General features: G+C 66.1%; 1 protein-coding gene across 1 annotated transcript; it reads right to left on the bottom strand.

Moving 5' to 3' along the window:
• Positions 1-9,174: 9,174 nt before the first annotated feature.
• CPT1B (carnitine palmitoyltransferase 1B) lies at positions 9,175-18,931 on the bottom strand. The gene is given in 20 exon segments (XM_056341788.1): positions 9,175-9,400; positions 9,754-9,846; positions 10,069-10,182; positions 10,489-10,641; positions 11,284-11,418; positions 11,760-11,924; positions 12,384-12,422; positions 12,424-12,501; positions 12,871-12,976; positions 13,059-13,244; positions 13,819-14,014; positions 14,109-14,193; positions 14,381-14,488; positions 14,576-14,653; positions 14,870-15,007; positions 15,089-15,190; positions 15,801-15,972; positions 16,271-16,410; positions 16,494-16,653; positions 18,817-18,931. Coding segments are annotated over 19 exon segments (2,319 nt in total). The 5' UTR covers positions 16,635-16,653; positions 18,817-18,931; the 3' UTR covers positions 9,175-9,310.
• Positions 18,932-20,282: the final 1,351 nt, after the last annotated feature.

The raw sequence follows: 20,282 nt of genomic DNA, 5'->3' as shown, positions 1-20,282 counted from the left end.
AGGACAGCAGAACTGGTGATAATGAAGAGCCCTTTCAGGAAAGTGGAATTTGGTAACAGCCGTGCCAGGAGCCAGTGACCCTTCTCAGGCACAGCTCGAGCTGGTGTGGAAGGTGTGACTGCATGCACAGGGATGTGTGGCAGTGGTGGGGGGACATGGAGGGGGCCACAGGTGAAAAACACCCGGGTGGGATGGAATGGGGTCACGGAAAGTGGTGATGGAGAGGAGAGGCAGGGATGTGGAGGGGAAACCAGGTATGTGGAGGGGAAACCAGGGATACAGGGGGTGGACACAGGGATGCAAATGGGAAACAAGGGATGCAAAGGGGAAACTCAGGGATGCAGCAGGGGGAGCCAGGGGTGCGGGCGGGCAAGCAGCTGCCTTTGGGTCTTGGTTGTGTCAGAAAGCAGCCTCAGCCCTGGCCTTTCAGGTGTGGGTGTGTAGGTGAGCATGGCCGTCTCAAGGGGAGATGATGGAGGCGATAAATGTGCCAGGAGCTGGGGTGGGGGGACACCCTGATTTCAGTTGCAGTAGTGGGATTTTGTTCCCCCCCAACCACACCACTGCCTGTGCATCCATGGGCAGGGTGCTGGAGCTGGGCCAAGATGGTGGTGACGGCGATGGAGGGTGTCAGACCCACCGCACAATGGCCCACGTGTCTGAAACACAGCGGGCAAGAGGGAACAGCCTGGCCAAGCTGCGTGTGGTTGTGCTGGCTGCCAGGCAGGCCCATACACAACATACATGGGCACCTACACAACAAATACAAATGTCTATACAACATACGCTGGCCCCTACACAACATACACAGGCCTCTACACAGCATATATGGACCCCTACACAACACATACGGGCTACACAACATATGTGGGTGCCTACACAACACATACAGGCTTCTACACAACATACACTGTCTCCTACACTACATATACAGGCTCTTACACAGCATCTATGGGCACCTGCACAACATACGCAGGCCCCTATACAACACAGATGGCCTCCTACACAACATATGGGCCCCTACACAGCATATAGGGCTGCCCATACAGCGCACACAGGCCCTGAGGCACTGGGGGCTGGGGCTGCCCGGCAGCTTCCATGCTGGATGGGGAAGGGTGCACCAGCCCAGGCGGGCACTCAGTGCCCCCCCATTACCCTGGGGCACGATGGGCTCCGTGTGTTCCCTCCCAAGCCCCCTGGGGCTCCCCAGCTCCTTGCTTGTCCAGCACATTAGCATGGGGCCAGGCAGTGACATACATGGGCAGCAGGCAGTACCAGGGCTAAGAAGCCTTTCCCTTGTAATTAATTTTAAAAATTTATTTATTTAGTTATTTATGCATATAAATATAATGATTGGGTCATGTCTAGTGACAGCAGCGATGCTCACTCCCTGTGCCAATCACACCCAGGCACGGCTCCAGCTCACATGTGAGCCCCAAGCACTGGCCTGCGCTGATGCGGACCTGACACCTCAGGGACCTCTGGTAATTAATCCCTGATTACAAGCAATGATAGTTTTGACAGTCCGGAGCTCTGGCCCCTGGCATGGGGTGGGTGAATAACAAATCACCAAAGGCACCGTCATTCCATGGGTCCTAACTCCGCACACTGTGGTTCACAGTGTAACAGTTGGCCAAGCACTGAGGGTAACTGGGACCAGCGTGGCAGCGGGCTGGGGGGTGCAGATCACAGCCCTTGCCACTCTAAGCGCTCACTGCTCTCCCAGCCCACTCTGTCCACTTGGCCAACGTGGTGATGACCCCAGGCAAAGCTGTCCCACTGGCTGCAGACCCGGCCAGTGCTGGCTTGGTGGCACAGCCCCTGCAAGAGCCACCCCGGTGTCAGACCCTGGCACGTCTTGCTCCTTTTGCACCTCAATCTGGAAATTTAACATTTCATTTCTTGACTGTTGGCCCATGCGTGATGAGCATGGAGAGTGCAACCCCAGCAGAAGGACCAGTCGTGTCCCACCAGCATGTCTCTGTGAAGCCTCCAGCCTTGGCCATTGCAGCACACAAGCCAGCTGCTGTTGGCATTTCAGCTGCACAGGAATGATCCAAACTGCTCCTCCAGATCCTCGGAAGGACCCACAGCCTGAAGCCCAGTCCCTCTCAGAGCCAGCTCACTCATGACGCTGGCCTTGGGCCATCTTTACGCTCACAGCGGGGGGTTGTGTTAATGCACACTGCCCACTGGTTTCACACTAGCGAATCTCACCACACGCAATAGGAGGGACGTGCCAGCCAGCAGCAGGTCTCACCAAGCAGCCCAGTGTGGTCCCTGCCTGCAGTCTGGCAGCTGCCAGGTCATGGCCATGGTGGTGACTACCAGACCTGGGTGCATGGCCACGGTGCGGCTCGGCAGGGTGAGCACTTGTTTGTGCTGTCAGGTGGTGCTTTGCGGTGTCGCAACTCAAATAGAGTCACTGCCCATAGTGCTTTTGTCCCAACAGGTCCCGTGTCCCTGTGGGTCGACTGGTGGGACCGCGGGGGTCACAGGAGCAGCACTGGGCTGGGCGTAGGTACAGGTCTGCACCTGTAAGTGGTCCAGCTCCATGGGGCGGCCAGCCTCCATCCACATGGATCGGGCTGCAGGATGAGGAGCATGTGAGTGACCAGGGGGAGCTGCGCCTCTGCCCAGGAGGTGCCCTGACCCCCTCAAGCACCTGCTGACCCCCATGTGCCCACCCCCCCCGCCCAGCATCCACAGAGCAGGTGGTGGAAGTGGTCCAATAAATCTGTCTTCAACTACAAGCACTGGGCATTGGGACAGCCCGACAGCCAGTGGGACGGACAGGGAGCGCTGTAAGGGGCTGGACAACTGGTTGGGAGGGCCAGGTTCTGTGGGACAGGGTGGGGCTGGCCTGGCCAGGACCCCCGGGTGCTGCTGGAGGGTTGGGGTGGCTGGTGGTGAGTGGAGGCTATGGAGGGGAGTGATGGAGATGGCGGTGATGGAGGGGAATGATGGAGATAAAAGGTGTGATGGGGGTGGTGATGGAGATAAAAGGTGTGATGAAGATGGGGGGTGCTGGAGGGGGGTACTGGAGGGGGGATGCTGGAAGGGGGTGCTGGGAGGGGTGCTGGATGGGGGTGATGGAGATAAAAGGTGTGATGAAGGTGGGGGGCGCTGGAGGGAGGGTGCTGGAGGAGAGAGATGTAGAGGGGTGATGGAGATAAAAGGGGTGATGGAGATGGGGTGATGGAGATGGGGTGATGGAGATGGGGTGATGGAGGGAGGGTGGTGGAGGGGGGGTGCTGGTGCTGGGATGATGGAGGGGGGATGATGGAGGGGTGCTGGAGGGGGGGTGCTGGAGGGAGGTGCTGGAGATAAAGGGTGTGATGGTGATGGGGGGTGATGGAGCGACGGTGATGGAGGTGGGATGATGGAGGGAAAAGGGGGTGTGCTGGAGGGGTAACAGGGCTCAGGTGAGTTGCTGCCCTCCCCCCCCCCCGCCATGCCCAGGTTTCTATTACTGGCATGACTACCCCTGCAACTACAAGCTCCCCTTCCTGTGCCAGCACCAGCTCTGAGGGGTGGCTGGTCCCATGGGGGTCTGAGTGTGCCCCCATACCACCCTCCCTGCCCACTGCCCTGCAGGGGCCCCCTCATGCAGTAATCTTGGCTGGAGCACCCAGCACCTGCCTGCGCCTGTCCTGCTGCCCTGCACACCTCTGCATGGGCAGTGCCACCGCCAAACCCACATGTGCCCCACACATCCAGTGCCCAGCCCCACGGCCAGGGACACCCCCTACCCTGGGGACACCCTCTGCCCTGGGGACATCCCCTGCCTGGGGGGCACCCTCTGCCCTGGGGACAGCCCCTGCTCTGGGGACAGCCCCTGCACCACAGTGCCAGGGCCAGCCCTGCTCCTTGGACACTCCAGGTGGGTGGCAGCAGCGGGGACCTTCTGGGCCTTCTGTACTTTGACCACAAAATGGAGAAAAATCTGTGGAAAACTGATGGAAGACCGAGGGGGGCTGGGGACAGCAGGGTTCCTGCTGCGAGTTTGCACCCCCTGCGTGGCCCCTGAGCATACCCAGACGAATGCAGCCGTAGGCACCCCACCGTGCCCCCCCCCTCCCCATACCGCTCCCACGTGGGGGCTGACACTGAGGGGATGAAGACGCGAGGCCAGGGGTGCTTGGGCACACTTTATTGTTGTGTCCACCCCCGTGGTCGGGGGGCATCTGGGGACAGTGGGGCAGAGGGGTTTGGGGGTCCAGGTTGTGAGGATGCACCATGCCATGAGGTGCAGCGATATGGGGTAGGGGTCGGGGGGGGTGATGTGCAGTGCAGTGGGCAAGAGGGGCTTGGGGGTCTGGGCTGTGATGGAGCCGTGGGGCACCAGGGTGCAGGGTTTGGGGGTCCAGGATGCACTGGTGCCATGGAGTGCGGGCTGGGGGAGTGGGCTGTGGCAGGGCCATGGGGTTTGGGGGGCAGCGTGGGGGGCTGGGCCCCCCTAGGCTGCGTATTTGCAGATGAAGGGTTTCCTCTCGCTGCAGGAGTCGTCCTCCCAGGCCATGAACCCTGCGAGACACGGGCAGTGATGCTGGGGAGTCGGGGGGCACACGACCCCCTCCCCTCCCCTCCCTGGAGGAGACTCCCTCCCAGCCCCTCCCCCAGCCGGGAGATCCCCTCCCCCACACAGGCACCCCTGCCCACTCCAGACCGGGGGGACGCCCTCCCATCCCCTCCCCCACCTGGGGGGACCCCCACCCCCTCCGCTACCCGGGGGGACCCCTCTCCCGTTCCCCATTTGAAGGGATCCCCTCCTCCTACCCGGGGGGACACCCCCCCCCTCCACCAGCCGTTCCCCACCCGGAGGGACCCCTCTCCCGGCCATCCCCACCCCCACCCGGGGGCACCCCCTCCTACCCCCCCGCCCCCCTCACCGGCCGAGTCCTCCAGCGCGGCGCAGCGCTGCCCCGCGGGGGCGTCGTCCCCCTCCCAGGCCGGGGCCGCGGCCGCGTACCGCCCGGCCGAGCCGTCCGCCCACCGCCAGGCGCCGCGCTGCCGGCAGGGCGGGCCGCGTCAGGCAGCGCCGGGCAGCGCCGGGCAGGGCGCGGGGGGCGGCAGGGGAGGGCAGGGCACAAGGGGGTGGGCAGGGCACGGGGGCAGGGCGGGGCACGGGAGTGCGGGCAGGGGTGGGCAGGGACTGGCAGGACGCGGCGGGACGGGCAGGGGCAGGCAGGGCACGGGGGGGCGGGCAGGGCACTGGAGTTCGGGCAGGGGTGGACAGGGACAGGCAGGGCACGGGCAGGGCACTGGAGTTCGGGCAGAGGCAGGCAGGGACATGCAGGGCACGGGAGGGCGGGCAGGGCACGGTGCGGGGGTAATCAGGGGCGGGCAGGGACAGGCAGGACACGGGGAGGCAGCCAGGGCACTGGAGTTCGGGCAGAGGTGGACAGGGACAGGCAGGGCACGGGGGGGGGGGGGGGGGGGGGGGGGGGGGGGCGGGGGGAGCAGGGGTGGGCAGGGACAGGCGGGGCATGGGGGCGTGTGCAGGGCACGGGAGTGCAGGTAGGGGCAGGCAGGGACTGGCAGGACACGGCGGGATGGGCAGGCACAGGCAGGGCACGGTGGGAGGTGGGCAGGGACAGGCAGGGACTGGCAGGACACAGGGGTGTGGGCAGGGGCAGGCAGGGGCAGGCAGGGCATGGGGAGGTGAGCAGGGGCAGGCCTGGCACGTGGGGGCAGGCAGGGGTGGGCAGGGACAGGCAGGGAATGGAGGTGTGCGGGGGGGCAGGGGCAGAGCACGCTTCGGGGGTGGTGACCCTGCCAGGAGGGGGGCAACTGCAGGCAGCATCGCAGGCAGCACTGCGGGCGCGCGACACCAACCTGGTAGTAGAGGCCGATCCAGACGTTCTCCTCCTCCTCCTCCCGGCGCTGGTGCTGGGTGATGAAGGTGGCGAGGGCGCGGTGCTCCTCGGGGCTGTGCAGCGAAGCCAGGTGGCACCCCCCACGCGTGGCCCGGCACCAAGCCTGGCACAGACATGCAGGTCAGGGGACCTGGCAGCACTGCCTGCACAGGGGGGGCTTGAGACCCCCCAGTACCCACCTCTGCCTTCCTCCAGGTGAATTCCTGGCCGAAGTACCCGTAGCACTGCCCACTGAAGTCCAGCCAGCCCCGGGGACACTTGTTTGCCTGCACCCCTGCTCAGGGCGAGTGAAGGATGTCACCATGCCCGCCCCCCCCCAGCGGCACCTGCCTACCGTTGGCACCTGGCAGGTGGCAGCCTGGGGGGCTCACGGCCCCCATATGGGGGGCTGATCCCCAGCTGCTGCATTTCAGGGAGCCCCCAGTGCCCTCCCCTGCCCACCCTCAGGCCACGCAGGGAGCTGTGGCAGGTAGGGGGGTGCCCCGGGGGTGGGTAACATGGGCAAAGGGCCGGGGCAGGGGGGGAAGGCAGGGGGCAGGCAGGGGCTCACCTCGTAGCAGGGGGTGCAGGGCCAAGCAGCTGAGCAGGCAGAGTGCCAGGAAAGCAGCTGGTGCCATCCTCTCCCTTCCCTGCCACAGTGGGGTGGTTGGAGCACCTAATTCCCCCCCACAGCACCCACCATCCACCCCAGCACCCGCCCAATGCCCCAGCACCCAATGCCCCAGCACCCACTGCTTGTCCAGCACCCACCACCCCATTGCCTGCCCCAGCCCAGCACCCACCACCCCATTGCCCACTGCGGCACCCACTGCCCTCCCAGCAGCCACTACCCCCTTGACTGCTCCGGCACCCACTGCCCACCCAGCACCCATTCCCCACCCCAGCACCCATGGCTGCAGCACCCATCCAGCACCTGCGGGAGCGACGTGGAAATGAGCCCGGCTGGAGCAGGACGCAGGCGTCCCAACACCTTTATAGGTGCTGCGGCCGGGGCGCAGGCATCAGATAGCGTGGCAGACAGGGCGGGTGGCACCTACTCCTGGGTGCTGGCACCCAGATCAAAGGGGAGTGGCAGCTTGCCCACGGCTCCTGCTTGCCACATGCAGGCGGGACCCCCCAGTGCTGGTGCAGCCCCGTGCCAGGACCCCCAGCCCAGGCCTCCCCTCGCTCCAGCACTCCCAGAGGCACCACTCCCCGGGTGGACGCACTGTCGTCCCCGGTGGTGCCAGCACCTCATGCCACCCGGGACCCCGGTGAGCCCATGGCAGAGCCTGAGGCCACCACCTCTGCCCCCCTGCCAGCTGTGGGTGATGCTCCGAGCCATGCCAGGAACCCCGAAACTCCATGCCCTGCCAAGCCCCACGGTCCCAGCCCCACCACCGTGAACCCCCAGACACCCTGGGGTGCTGCCCTGGCTCTCCGCACTCTGGGTGCCAGGGTAGGGCACCCCCTGGGGAGGCAATGCTGACCGGCGCAGGGGAGCTGGGCTGTGCTGGGGTGCGGTGTCAGTAGTCTGCGGGGTCACAGTGACTGGCAGAGCCCTGTCCATGTCGGTGCTCCTCAGGCAGCAGCTGGTGCTCACCCCAGCGATGGTGCCCAGCCCTGGGCTGTGCCTTGCCAGGCTGTCTCCTCTGTGCCCAGTCATGGCCACGGCCTCCTGTGGCATGCACCGCACCAGCGTGAGTGTGCATCACACCAGTGTGAGCACCCACCACACCAGCGCGAGCACCCACCATGCTGGTGTGAGCACCCACCGCACTGGCGTGAGCACCCACCACACCGGCATGAGCACCCACCACACTGGTGTGAGCACCCATGGCTCCAGCATGACCACACATTGCACTGGTGTGGGCACCCACCAGTCTGGTGCAAGCACCAGCCAGCATGGGGACGGGGTCACTGCCCCATGGATGGGGGTGGCAGCAGCCAGGACACCTGGGCAGAACCGCAAACCAGCAGGACAGGAGGCATAGGCCAAGTGATGGACATGTGCCCGTGGGGAGGGACCTGTGAGGGGACAGGGGGTGCTGGGAGGAAGCACCCTGTTTTAGGGGTGCCATCCCCATGGGAACACAGCTCCCCAGGCAGGGCTAGGCTCAGGGGTTAAGGTGCTGCATTGTTGGGGAGCGGACCAGGGCCAGGGCTGGGCATGCTGCCCACATTGGGAATCAGATAAGGGAGCAGGGACCAGCGGCTCCCGGAGTGGCTCCAGCCGTGGCTCCTGGCGTGGCTCCCGACAGACATGCATTATGGCTCCTGACACGCACCAGCAGCTCCTGCTCCACCTGGGGTCCTGGCACAGCCCCTGGCAGGGGCACCTGCCTGTGGCCTCCGGAGTCCCCACCGCACTTAGCCACCGGGTCCCAACTTTAAGACCCCCAGCTGTGGGGCTGAGCTGGACTGTGGGGCCAGGCTGTGGGGCAGGATGCAGCCCCAGTGAAGGTGCAGCCTCCATGCAGGGTTAGGGTGCAGGATGCGGCCCCAGTGCCCCAGTTCAGGGTCAGGGCACAGAATGCAGCCCCAGTGTGGGCTCAGGGTGCAGCATGCAGCCTGGGGTGAGGGTAGCCCCACACCTGGCCACAGGAGGGACCCCGGCTCAGCAGCTCATGGTGGGTGCAGAGTCCATGCCAGCTCTGGGGATGTCACTGCGGTGCCACCTCCCCATCACCTCCTCACTGTGTCCCCCAGCACGGGGACATCAGGCAGTTCTGGCAGCACAGGAGGGGAAACAGGCAGAGGTGCAGAAAGGGGGTGTAAGGCAGTGTGTGCAGGCAGGGAGTGGGTGCCAGGTGGGGTCTTAGGCTGCATCCCTGGAGAAGATGCCCACAGCGGGGGACTCTGAGCCCCATGCTGGGCCTGGCTGTCCCCCAGCCCACCGGGCAGCTCTGGGCTGGCCAGCCATCCCAAGCCTCGATGTGGGCGGGCGCTGGCTGGGTGGCACCGATGCTGTGTGAGCTCGGTGGGTGCGGGCAGCTGGAGGGGGAACGGTGCCAAGTGCCTCCAACTGCTGTGTGCTGCACGGGGCGAGGTGTCCCGCCATGCCGGACACGGCCAAGGGGCTCTGCGTAGCGTGTGTCCCTGCCGCCGTGCCCCACTGCACACTCCTCGTCATCGCCACGCAGGCGGCTGGTGGGCACGGCTCACCGCTCACCACCTCACCACCCCGTGCAGCCTTTCATCTGCTGCTTGACGTGTTGATGATGCACCTGCTGCCTGCTGGCTGCTGGGGGGCTGCCAGGACCCCCTGGGGACGCCATGGGTGCAGGGGAACCCAGCCTGATGGAGGGCACGGAGCTCACACCAACAGTCTTTATTGGAAACATGTACAGAGCAGCAACACCCTTGCTGACCCCCAACCCCCTGCCCAGCACCAGGGCTCGGAGTGGCCCCTGCTGGCCCCTCCAGGCTGGGGTCTGAGCCCAATTCCCCCCTCATTTCCCCGCCTTCTCGGCTGGCTTGTCGAAGAGCTCAGCGATGTCCAGCATGGCCTGGCGGATGTTCCTCCCAAAGCGCTTTGAGTCCTGCAGGGCAGCACCTGTGATCTCTGTGGCCTGTGGCCCCCCCAGCCCCTAGGCCACCCCCTGTGGCCTACCACAGGTGGGACACCTGGCAGGTCCTGCACTGGCAGCACCATGAGCCTTGAGCAGGGTGGTGGTCCCACAGGAGAGGGGCTGGGTCACAGTGGGGTCAGGGTCAGGGTTGGGGGGCTGCCTCAGACCCATGGGAACCCCAGAGGAGATCCTACAGCACGGATGGCAACTGCAGCACTGGTAAAGCTGCTGCTGCCTGCCCTGCCTGCTCTGCCCAGGGAGCCCCCAGCCCCTGCACCCCTGCTCCAGGGAGCCTCCCCAGACCCCTGCCCCATGGCTCTCACCGTCTCAGAGCTGGAGAACTTGCTGGAGACATGGAAAGTGATGAGGTTCTCACCAGCGATGATGTAGGAGACACCGTAGCCATCATCCGCCACCTGCAGGGGGAGGTGAACAGGGCCATGGCACCCCCGGGGGGTACCTACCTGGGCCACGGGGCTGGGGGCACCCAGCATGGGGCATGTTCCTGCCCCAGAGCTGCAGGCAAGGGGGATGGGCTACAGACCCCCACTCCTGCCCTTGCACACCCACCCACCTGCCCCACCATGCACATTATCCCCCCGCCCCCCAGCCTTGCTGAACCCCCCTGGGATGCTCACGGGGCCAAAGCCGCCACCACTAGAGACGTGGTCGGGGTACTTGTTCAGGTCGAACATCTTCAGCTGCTGCTGTGGTGTCTGGCTGGTGGAGAGGCGCCAGGGCTCCGACAGCACCTGCCCCAAACTAGTGTTGGTGCTGCCAGCCAAACGCCTCGCTGCACCCCACTGCACCCTGTTCAACCACACCATGCCCCACTGCACCCCGCTGCACCTTGCTGTGCCCAAATGTGCCCCACTGCACCACACTGCGCCCCACTGCACCCTACTGCACCCTTCCTGCAACCTACTGCACATTCAGCCCTTGTGCATGTGTGTGCTGGTGACACATGTAAGGGTAGTGCCCACACGGTGTCCCATGTGCTATGCATGTTGCTGGCATGGTGTGGTGCTGTGCGTGCCCCTGCGCCCACCCCAGCTCACCTGGGCCAGGAAGGGGGACTGTATCCCCAGGTAGCGGGACACCACGTAGAGGCAGAAGAGGTGTCGGTCGATGCCGGCCCCGGTCATGGCCAGGCGGTACATGTGCTGGTGCTTGTCGGCCGCCAGCTTGAAGAGCCGCTGGCGCTCAGCTCGCTGTGGGGAGAGCCAGGCTCAGGGCTGGTGCAGGCTGGGGTCCTGTAACCCCCAGCCTGGCCACCTGGGTGCTCCGTGCAGGGCAAGTGCTCCCTAGTCCTGCCTGGGGGAGGCAACAGCTGTGCAGCTCCAGGGGAGACGGTCCTGAGGGATGGGGACCTCCCAAGGACAGGAATGTCCCCCACAGATAGGGACCAGGATGGGGACCTCCCCAGGGACAGAGATGTCCCCCAAGGATGGAGACCTCCACAGGGACAGGGACCTGTTCCAGAGGTGGACACTTTCTCCGGGGATGGGAATGTCCCCAAGGAATAGGGACCTCTCCTAGAGATGGGGTCCTCCCCAAGAGATGGGGACCTCTGTGAGGGATGGGGACATCCTTGAGAAATAGGGACATCTGCCACAAATGGAGCCTTCCCTGAGAGAGAGAGAGATCATGAGAGATAGGGACCTCCATGAGGGATGGGGACCTCCTCCAGACATGTGGATCTCCTTGAGGGATGAGGACCACCAGAGAGAGGGGAGGTGCAGACTGAGCCCCGACCTGGCTGGGGACAGCAGGACAGAGCCAAGGTCTTGGAGGGGAGATGTGGGGGGTTGGGGTTGGGGGGCTGCAGACCCGGACCCTGGCGCATTGCTCACGGTCTTCCGGGCATCCCCCATGCTGCGCACGAAGGCGGTGGACTCAGCGGTGCAGGACCTCACCGTCTCTGTCCGGCCCTCACGGAATAGACGCGTCATGGAGGCCTCGTAGGTGAGGCAGAAGCAGCCCTTGTCCTGCAGAGAGGCTGGGTCAGACCAGGGCGTGCCCAGGGGATGTTGCCCCTGTCCCCATCCCCATCCCATCCCAGTCCCTGTCCCCAAGTCCATCCCCATCCCATCCCCATCCCCATTCCTGTCCCTGTTCCTCTCCCCATCCCATCCTTGTCCCTGTCCCCCTCCCTGTTCCCATCCCCATTCCTGTCTCTGTTCCTGTTCTTGTCTCCATCCCCATCCCTGTTCCCATCCCTGTCCCCATTCCCATTCCCATCTCCATCCCCATCCCATCCTGTCCCCGTTCCCATCCCTGTCCCCCTTCCCATCCTGCCCCCGTTCCCAGCCCCGCTGGGGCAGCTCACACGGAAGTGTGCGAGCTGCAGGGAGATCTGGATAAAGGCGTCGGGGCTGGTCCGGCACTTCTTGATCAGCCCCTTCCCAAACTCAGAGAACTGGAAGCAGCAGAAGTCCACATCATCGGCCAGTGCCTTGGCCAGGCGGTACGAGCTCTCGATGGTGTCACGGCACTGCAGGGAGGCGCAGCCATGGCAGACAGGGCGTACAGCCCCAGCCCCCCATTGCCTACGGTGCGGGGACACTGGTGGCTCAGCCCCAGCCCAGGGCACACATGCGCCTGGTGCACTGGTGCTGTGGGGACTGGGGAGGGTGATTGGGGTGCAGAGAGCCCACCGTGATGCCGTGGGGCACAACAGGGGTGGCCAGGGTGCAGAGAGCTCACCCCAATGATGTGGGGTGCAGGGGATGGCTGGGGTACAGAGAGGCCACCCCGATGCCGTGGGGTAGGGGGGTGGCTGGGGTGCAGAGATCCCACCCCAATGGTGTAGGGTGCAGGGGGTGGCTGGGGTGCAGGAGAGCTCACCCCAATGACATGGGGAAGTGGGGTGGCTGGGGTGCAGAGAGCCCCGTGGGGCACAGGGGACTCCGAGAACCTGCCTGCAGGGCTGCGGCTGGGGGGCCAGACCCACCTCCTGGGGGATGTCCCACTGGAGGCGCTGGGGGGGGGGCGAGCTGAGTGTTGGGCTCGCCCCGGCAGTGTCCCCGATCGGTGTAGCCCAGCTGGAATTTTTCTGTTGCCAGTGCAAACTGAGGGGAGAGGTCCCTGAGTGTGGGGCACCGGCCCCCTGCACCCCCCCAGCATTGCTCCATCCACCCCCAACTCACCTCCCGCCTGCCCTACTTGCTCAGGGCTGCCCCACATGCTCCCCCAGGGCTGCCCCACACCCTCCTCCAGAGCCCCACTCACCCCAGGCTGCCCCCTCTGACTCCCCCAGACCCCAGGAGAGAGGTGCTCAGCCTGGGGGGTGCCCACCTTGGAGTCCCATGCCCTGGGGTGCCCAACTAGGGGTGCCAATGTGGATCCTCAGCCCCAGGGGTCCCCCTTGGAGCCCCAGGGTGCCCAAGGAGGGTGCGCAGCTGGGGTGCCCCTGGGGGCACCCCTTCACCCCCCGTTACCTCCCAGAGGTGCCCAATGATGGGCGCATCAGCCCAGGAGTGCTCGGCGTTGGCCCCCAGCTTCCCGTTCTTGTAGACCACCAAGGTGAAGGACTTGTCAAACCAGCTGCAGGGAGCCGGGTGGTGAGGGCAGGGTGGGCACTGGGGACTGGGGGGAGCTGGGGCAGGGGGGTTGGGGGGGTGCCCACCGGTCATAGCACTGGCCATGCAGCAGGGATTTGGCATAGGTGTCCATGCAGCCCTCCTTGCCCGCGACATAGCCGTGCTCCTCCTCGTCCAGCGTCAGGAAGAAGGCTGCCCGCTCGATAGCATCCAGTGACACCTTGTTCTTCCCATGGCTGAAGAACCGGGCTCGAGCCTCAGCCCAGGGCACCCTGCCGGCACCACCAGCGTGAGGGCCCGGGACTGGTGATGCCCTGATCTGCTGCCCCCCAAGCCCCCCAGCCCCACCTGCACTGCAGCACCCACCCATGGTGGCCACCACCGCCATCAACAGCATGAGAGTGTGGGGTTGGTGATGCCCACTGTCCCACGGAGCCCCTTGAGCCCACTGCCCATGAAGCCCCAACTCCCACCCATGGGTGGCCCTTGGGTCCACCACTGGGAGCCAGAGAGTGTGGGGCTGGCGATGCCCATCATCCCACAAAGCCCCCGAAGCCCACAACCCCAACCCACACCACAGCCCCCACCCATGGGTGGCCCCAGGATCCAGCACTAGGAGCCATGAGGGTGTGGGGCAGGTGATGCCTACCATCCTGCTGAGGCCCCCAAGCCCACCACCCCCATGCCCCGACCCACACTGCAGCCCCCCCCCCAAGAGTGGCCCAAGGTGGCCCCCCCACCCAAGTGACCCATCCCCAAGCATCTCCTTCATCTCCCTGCGCCTGCTCAGCACCCATAGTATACACGGTGTGCCCAGAGCACAGGGACCCACGGGGACATCAGCACCTCTCGCCAGCGGTGAGTGCTGCCAGCCGCTCCTCGCCAGGCTGGGGGGGCGAGGGGTCATCCAGGATGCGCTGGAACTGCAGCTCCAGGTCACAGGGCTGCAGCAGCTGCCCCCCGTAGTAGAGCCAGACCTTGTAGAAGCGGCCCTTGTGGTAGACAGCCAGGTGCTTGCTGTCCACCAGGTGCAGCAGCGTGTCTGGGGACACACACCAGTGTTACGGCCACTCCATGCCCTGGGACCCCACCTGGGACAGACCCTGAGGAATGGGGACCCTCCCGGTGCCCCGTACCCGTCTCCTTGCCAGGGATGCGGGTCGTGTTGAACATCCGTTCCGACTGGTAGGAGCACATGGGCACGATGCCCAGCGCCATCATCTGCATGGGGCAGCGGTGAGTGGGGGTCAGGATGCCTGTGCCCTCACCTCTGCCCCCTGCACCCCCCAACCCCAGCCTCCCTGAGCCTCCCTGCAGCCCCAGGACCCCATGCCAGCCCCACAGTGACTCCACCCCAGACCTACCCTTCCCCAACACCCCCAGCTCCCCCAGTGCCCTGGGTGCTCACGGGGGGGATCTCCCCACGGTCCAGCTTGCGGCGGTACATCAGGATGGCATGCACCATGTTACCTGCCCGAGCAGCCTGGATGTGGCTGGGGGTCACATAGAGAAAATCCTGGGGACAAGGGATGGGGTTCAATGAGGATGCCAAGGGGCAGCTGGTGGGGGTTTTGGGCATGGCAGTGGTCACCCCAACCCTTACCATGGCATAGTAGTTGCTGTTGACCATGAGTGGGCTGCGGCCATGCAGGTAGATGTACTGCTCCCACCAGTCGCTCACCTGCAGGGATGGGGATGGGGATTGTGAGGGGGTGCAGGACCCCCTGCCTCTAACAACCCAGCTGCGGCACCCAGGAGGACCCAAGTCCCCCCCTCTCATGATGATGGAGGACAGCAGGGCCACGGGCTTGAGTCTGGGTCACCAACCCTGGTGCTGGAGGGGGGGACCACTGCGGTGGTCCCCTCCTCCAGCACTGGAGAAGCCCAGGATACTCACATAGTTGGTTGTCCACCAGGACTTGAGGATCAGGTACTTCTGCAGCCGTGGAGCTGTCTTCTCCTTGAACTCCTTGGCCAGGGCCTCCATCTTACTGTACTTCTCGTCATCCATGAGTGGGCGCACCGACTCCAGGTACTGCAGGGAGGGGGCTCGGTGTGACACCCCCATCCTTGGCCCACTGCAGACAGACCCTCCAGTCTCATCCCAGCTCCTTACCCGGGTGATGGTGGCCTCCACAGGGGGCACAGGGAGCTTGGGCAGAGAGGTCTGGAAGCTGTAGAGCAGGGGCTTGCGGATTGACAGCACCTTCATCAGCGCCTGCCAGGCATGCCAAGGGGATGGAGGGGATGAGGCTGAGCTGCAGGAGTGTGGCATGGCCTTGCATTGCCCGCGCACCAGCTCCTGCTGCTGGCACTGGGAGTCCTGCATGTGCCTGCTGCACTGCAGCCAGGTCCTAATCATGCACTCTGGCTGGTCACAGCCCTGCATGCTGTCGCTGTCCCTTTCCCAGCCCTGCATGCTCCCCTGCACCGCAGCTGGGTCCCAACTGTAGTTGCTGCCCCTGACACCCTGGCCTGGACAGCTGCTCCTGCCCATGCCCACCCTGGGCAGAGCAGCCCAGCGCAGCTCGTGGCCTCGCTGTCTGGCTCCTGCAGCTCCCCTGGGCCCCTGGCACCCACCGCCTCCAGGTCACAGAGCGGGCTCATCTCGTCCCCACAGCTTCGCAGCCCTGGCCAGCACCCCAGCACCCACTATGCTGCACATGTGCATGCACTCATGCATGCAGATGCAGACACTCTGCACCCTATGCCTTAGCATCCTCCTGCACCTACACTGGCAGCACGCCACTCAGCACCGCTTGCCCTGCCGTGCCAGGCCAGTGATGGTGCCAGTGCCCGTGTCAGTGCTGGCTGTAGGTCCTGCTCACCACCCAGATCCTGGTGCTGCGGCTCATCTTGCCATGCGGCTCAAACATCCAGCCGTGGTAGGAAAGGAGCAGCTTCAGCGCCTGCCGGAAGAGCAGGACAGCAGAGAGCCAGGCGCCGGTGGAGAAGATCACAGTGCTCACCATCGTCCGGCTCTCATAGCTCAGGAGGCGGCTGTGGGGGCAGACAGGGTGAGGGGGGACATGGCGGGCTGGGGGGACATGAAGGGTGGGACCTCTGGGGGATGTCCCCAAGTGGGGCTGTGCCCGTGGGATAGGGGTGTGTGGGGTGGGACCCCCAGGGGTTGCCACAGGCTCCCATCGCCATCCTGGGGCAGCAGCGGACATGCCAGGGGGGTCCCTCTGCAGGACCATGAGTTGGGACATGGGGGGTGGTCCCCAGCGAGGGGTGTGGCCAGCGGGACCATGACCATGGGGGAGTGGTCCCCCCTGGCCAAGCCGCCCATGCTCACCTCTCAGGCAGGCAGTGGCGGATGCGGGCAATCATCCCCAGGGAGGGGTCAACCTGGCAGTAGAAAGAGCCAGCGGTGGCCATCACGACCACCATCCAGCTGGAGGGGGAGGCAGGGTAGACGCCGGTCAGGAAGCTGTTCTGTGGGCACAGGTGGGGTCAGGGTGGCGGGGACGGCAGGGACAGGGGGGTCCAACCGTCCAGCTGCCCCTGGCCGAGCCCACCTTGGCGCGGACCAAGCGCTTCTTCCAGGAGGAGATGCCGGCAAGGTACAGCTGCCTGACAGCCTCGCGGCTGAGGTGGAAGTCCAAGCCCTCAGGGGTGACAGTGAACTGGAAGGCCACAGCTTGGTGAGCCTCCGCCATCGTGGGGGTCTGCTGGCACCTGCTGGGGGACACACATGGGGGTGCTGAGTGCAGCGACAGCCACCTCCGGGATATGCTGCCCAGGATGGAGCGGGGACCCTTGCCCACCCCTGGCACCAGGGAGCAAAGACATGGGGGAGGGGGGGGCAGTGGGTGCCCTCACCCACGGGGTGGGGGTTCTGCCGTGGCACTGCCCGGGCCGGTGCAGTGCACAGGCACTGGTGCAGCCCTGGAGGTGGTGTGCTGGCTGCAGTGCCAGGATGTCCATGTCCCGTGGGAGCCTGCCAGCCCAGTGCGCGTGCTGCAGCCCAGTCACGCGGCGCTGGCCGGGTGCCCACTGAGAGAAGGGTCAGTGCCGCCTCCAGTCCCCGCAGCGTCCCCAGCGCTGGGAGAGAGGGGACACACCCCTGCTGGTGGGCAGCTGCCGGCCCCTGCCCGTGGTGAAACCCTGGGAGGACGAGGCAGCACGTGCCCCTGTACCGGGCGCAGGCAGCCGTGCTGCACCGGGAACGCTGCCCGCCAAGCTAACAGCCGGAGCCACGGGGCGAGCAGGGACCCTGCTGCAGGCACAGCTGGGATCCCGGGATCCTGCTGTTGTGGGTGCCGGTGGTGCCAGCCCAGGGCTGAGCCCGAGGGCCGTGGGGCCTGTGGGTGCTGCTGCTGCAGCCCAGGCCTCAGGCAGGGGGAGACCCCGAGGTGCCTCAGGCACCAGTGTGCTAGTGGTGCCCTTCACACAGGCACCTTCGGGCTGAAGACAGAAGCTTGGCAGGAACCGTGTCACAGCACTACTGCTACATTGTGCTGCACTGCACCGTGTTGCACCGCACGGCTACACCGCACTACGCTATCTGTACCGCACAGCCATACCATGCTGCACCGCACTGCACAGCTGCACCATGCTGCACCACACTGCACTGTGCTGCACCACACAGCCACACTGCACTGCGCTGAACTGCACCGCACAACCATCCTGCGCTGCACCGCATGGCTGCACTGCACTGCACTGCACTGTGCTGCACCACACAGCCACACTGCGCTGCACTGAACAAACTGCAATACCACACAGCCATACCATGCTGCACCGCATCGCTGTACCGCACTGTACCACACTGCACTGCTCTGTGTGGTTACGCAGCACCGCACTGGTGTGCATTACATGGCACTGAACTGCATTGCTCTGCACTGTGCTGTTACACTGCACTGCACAGCATTGCCCAGCACTGAACCGTACAGCATGGCACTGCCTCATGCCGCACGGCACTGCATTAAACCATATCACCCTGCACTGAAGTGCTCTGCCGTGTAGTGCACTGCCCGGCTGCACTGCACCCTGCTGCATGTGATCGCCGTGGACTACACTGCAGACCACAGTACAGCATGGCACTGCACGGCACTACACCGCATGGTGTGGTACAGCACTGCACAGCACGGCACAGCACCACACAGAGCACTGCACAGCACTGCATGGTGTGGCACAGCTCAGCATGGCATGGCACAGCACTGCATGGCACTGCATGGCACTGCACAGCACCGCATGGCACTGCACAGCACCACACAGCATGGCACAGCACTCCATGGCCCCTCACAGCACCGCATGGCATGCCACAGCAGCGTGTGGTGTCGCACAGCACCGCATGGCATGGCCCTGCACTACATGGCATAGCACAGCAGTGTGGGCCGTAGCACAGCACCACACAGCATGGCCCAGCACCACATGGCATGGCCCAGCACTATGCGGTGCAGGATAGCGTGGCAGGGCGCTGCACGGCACGGCCTGGCCCCCCGCGGCAGGGCAGGGCAGGGCAGTGCCGCCCCGTGCCCCCGGGACCCGCAGGCCCCACGCCGTGGGTGGGACGAGGCTCCCAGCCCCGCGGCCAGCGCCGCAAGGTCACCGGGGCCGGGGCCCCGCAGCCGCCTGGAGAAGCCGCTGCCCGGCCCGGGAGCCCTCGGGCCCCGCTGCCGCCGCCGGGACCGGGGCAGCGCGGGCAGCCGCGGGGCCGGGGGTGCGGGCGGGTCTGGAGGACGCTCCCTACGGTCACGGGTGGAAGCCGGCGCCCGGCGCGGTGGGTAGGGGGCCGCGGGGTCCCCCGGCGCCGGGGGGGTGCTGGTGCCCGCCCTGAGCGGCTCCCGCCCCCGCTGGGCTCCCCCACGCGTGGGTCCCCCCCGCCCGGGTGCCCGGTACCTGCTCGGGGGCGCGGACGGCGGGCGGCGGCCCCGGGGACGGCGGCTCCCTGCGCCCCGGCACCGGTAACCGGACACCGGCGGCGGGCGGGACCCGCTGGATGGCCCGAAATGGCAGCGCTCGCCCGCCGCTCCACCCCCGCACCGCGCTCGGCCCCGGCGGGGGCCAGCACCGCGGGAAAGGGCCGGCACCCCGGGAAGGGACCGGCACCCCGGGAAAGGGACGGCACCCCGGACGCCGGGGAAAGGAACCGGCAACCCGGGATAGGGACCGGCACCTCGGGGAAAGAGACCGGCAGCGCGGGGAAAGGGCCGGCACTCCGGGAAAGGGACAAACATCCCGGGAACGGGGCCGGCACCCCGGGAAAGGGCCGGTACCCCGGGAAAAGGGACTGGCACCCCGGGAAAGGAGTGGCACCCCAGGGACAGACCCGCACCCCAGGCAGGGACTGTCCCCCCCAGGCAGGGGCCGGTACCCCGAGAGCAGCCCGTCGCCCCAGCCCCGCACCCCAAGGGCAGGGGCCCTCCTCCCCGCTCTGCCGCGGGCAGTGTGCCTGGGGGCTGGCCCGGGGGTCCGGGCGCGGGGCTGGGCTGTACAGGGCCCGTTCCGTTCCCCGGGGCCCTACGGGGCCGGATCCCGTCCCGCTCCCCGGGGCCGTACGGGGCCAGCTCCTGCCGTGCCACAGCAGCGGCACAGGGCAGCGCTGGGCAAGGGCAGACAGAGGAGTGCCCGCTGCCTGCCGTGCCCGGGGGGCTTGACCTTCCCCTCCCGGTTCGCTCTACCGGAGGCAGCTGCCTGCAGCTGGAAGGGCATCTGGAGGAGACTCCAGTGCAGCGTGGTCCCCCCCGGCAGCCCCCATCCCAGGCCAAGGGCTGTGACCCCAGTGCTGGCAGGGGTACAGGAGGGGCACACATGTGCGTGACCCCTGCTGCACCCGCACATGTGCTCAGGTGTGCGCCCAGTGCCCACCACGGCCAGGGCTCAGGACACCCTGTGCAGCTTCAGGGTGACACCTCTGCGGCCTCTGCCCCCCCCCCCCCCCCCCCCCCCAGCTCTGAGAGAGGGTCCCGGGCCAGGTGGCCCATGTGGAGGGAGCTCCCACAGCTGCCTGCCGGCCACCAGCCACTGGGCTATAAATAGCCGGTATGTGGGTGAAAGAGGAGCTGGGTAAGCATGGGGGGGGATTGCTGGGCCCTGGCCCCCCATGCTCAGCTCCAGGGGGGCAGACCCTGGTCAGGGCAGCCGGGGCCAGGCAGAAGGCAGCGTGGCACAGACCTGGTCAGGGGGCGCAGGGGAAGGAAGGTGAAGCCACAAGCCCCCACTGCTGCCAGCGGGGAAGGTGCCTGTGGAGAAGCTGTTCTGGGGGAAAGAGATCATTGGGCAGAGGAGCGGGCCAGCAGCGAACCCACACTTGCCTGCTTCCTCCCCGAGCATCAGCTCTCACCGGTGGGGCTGCGGGGGGCAGG

This window comes from Falco biarmicus, chromosome 5 (assembly GCF_023638135.1).
Source record: "Falco biarmicus isolate bFalBia1 chromosome 5, bFalBia1.pri, whole genome shotgun sequence".
Classification (NCBI taxonomy): Eukaryota; Metazoa; Chordata; class Aves; order Falconiformes; family Falconidae; genus Falco; species Falco biarmicus.
This window is presented reverse-complemented; position numbering and strand designations above follow the sequence as displayed.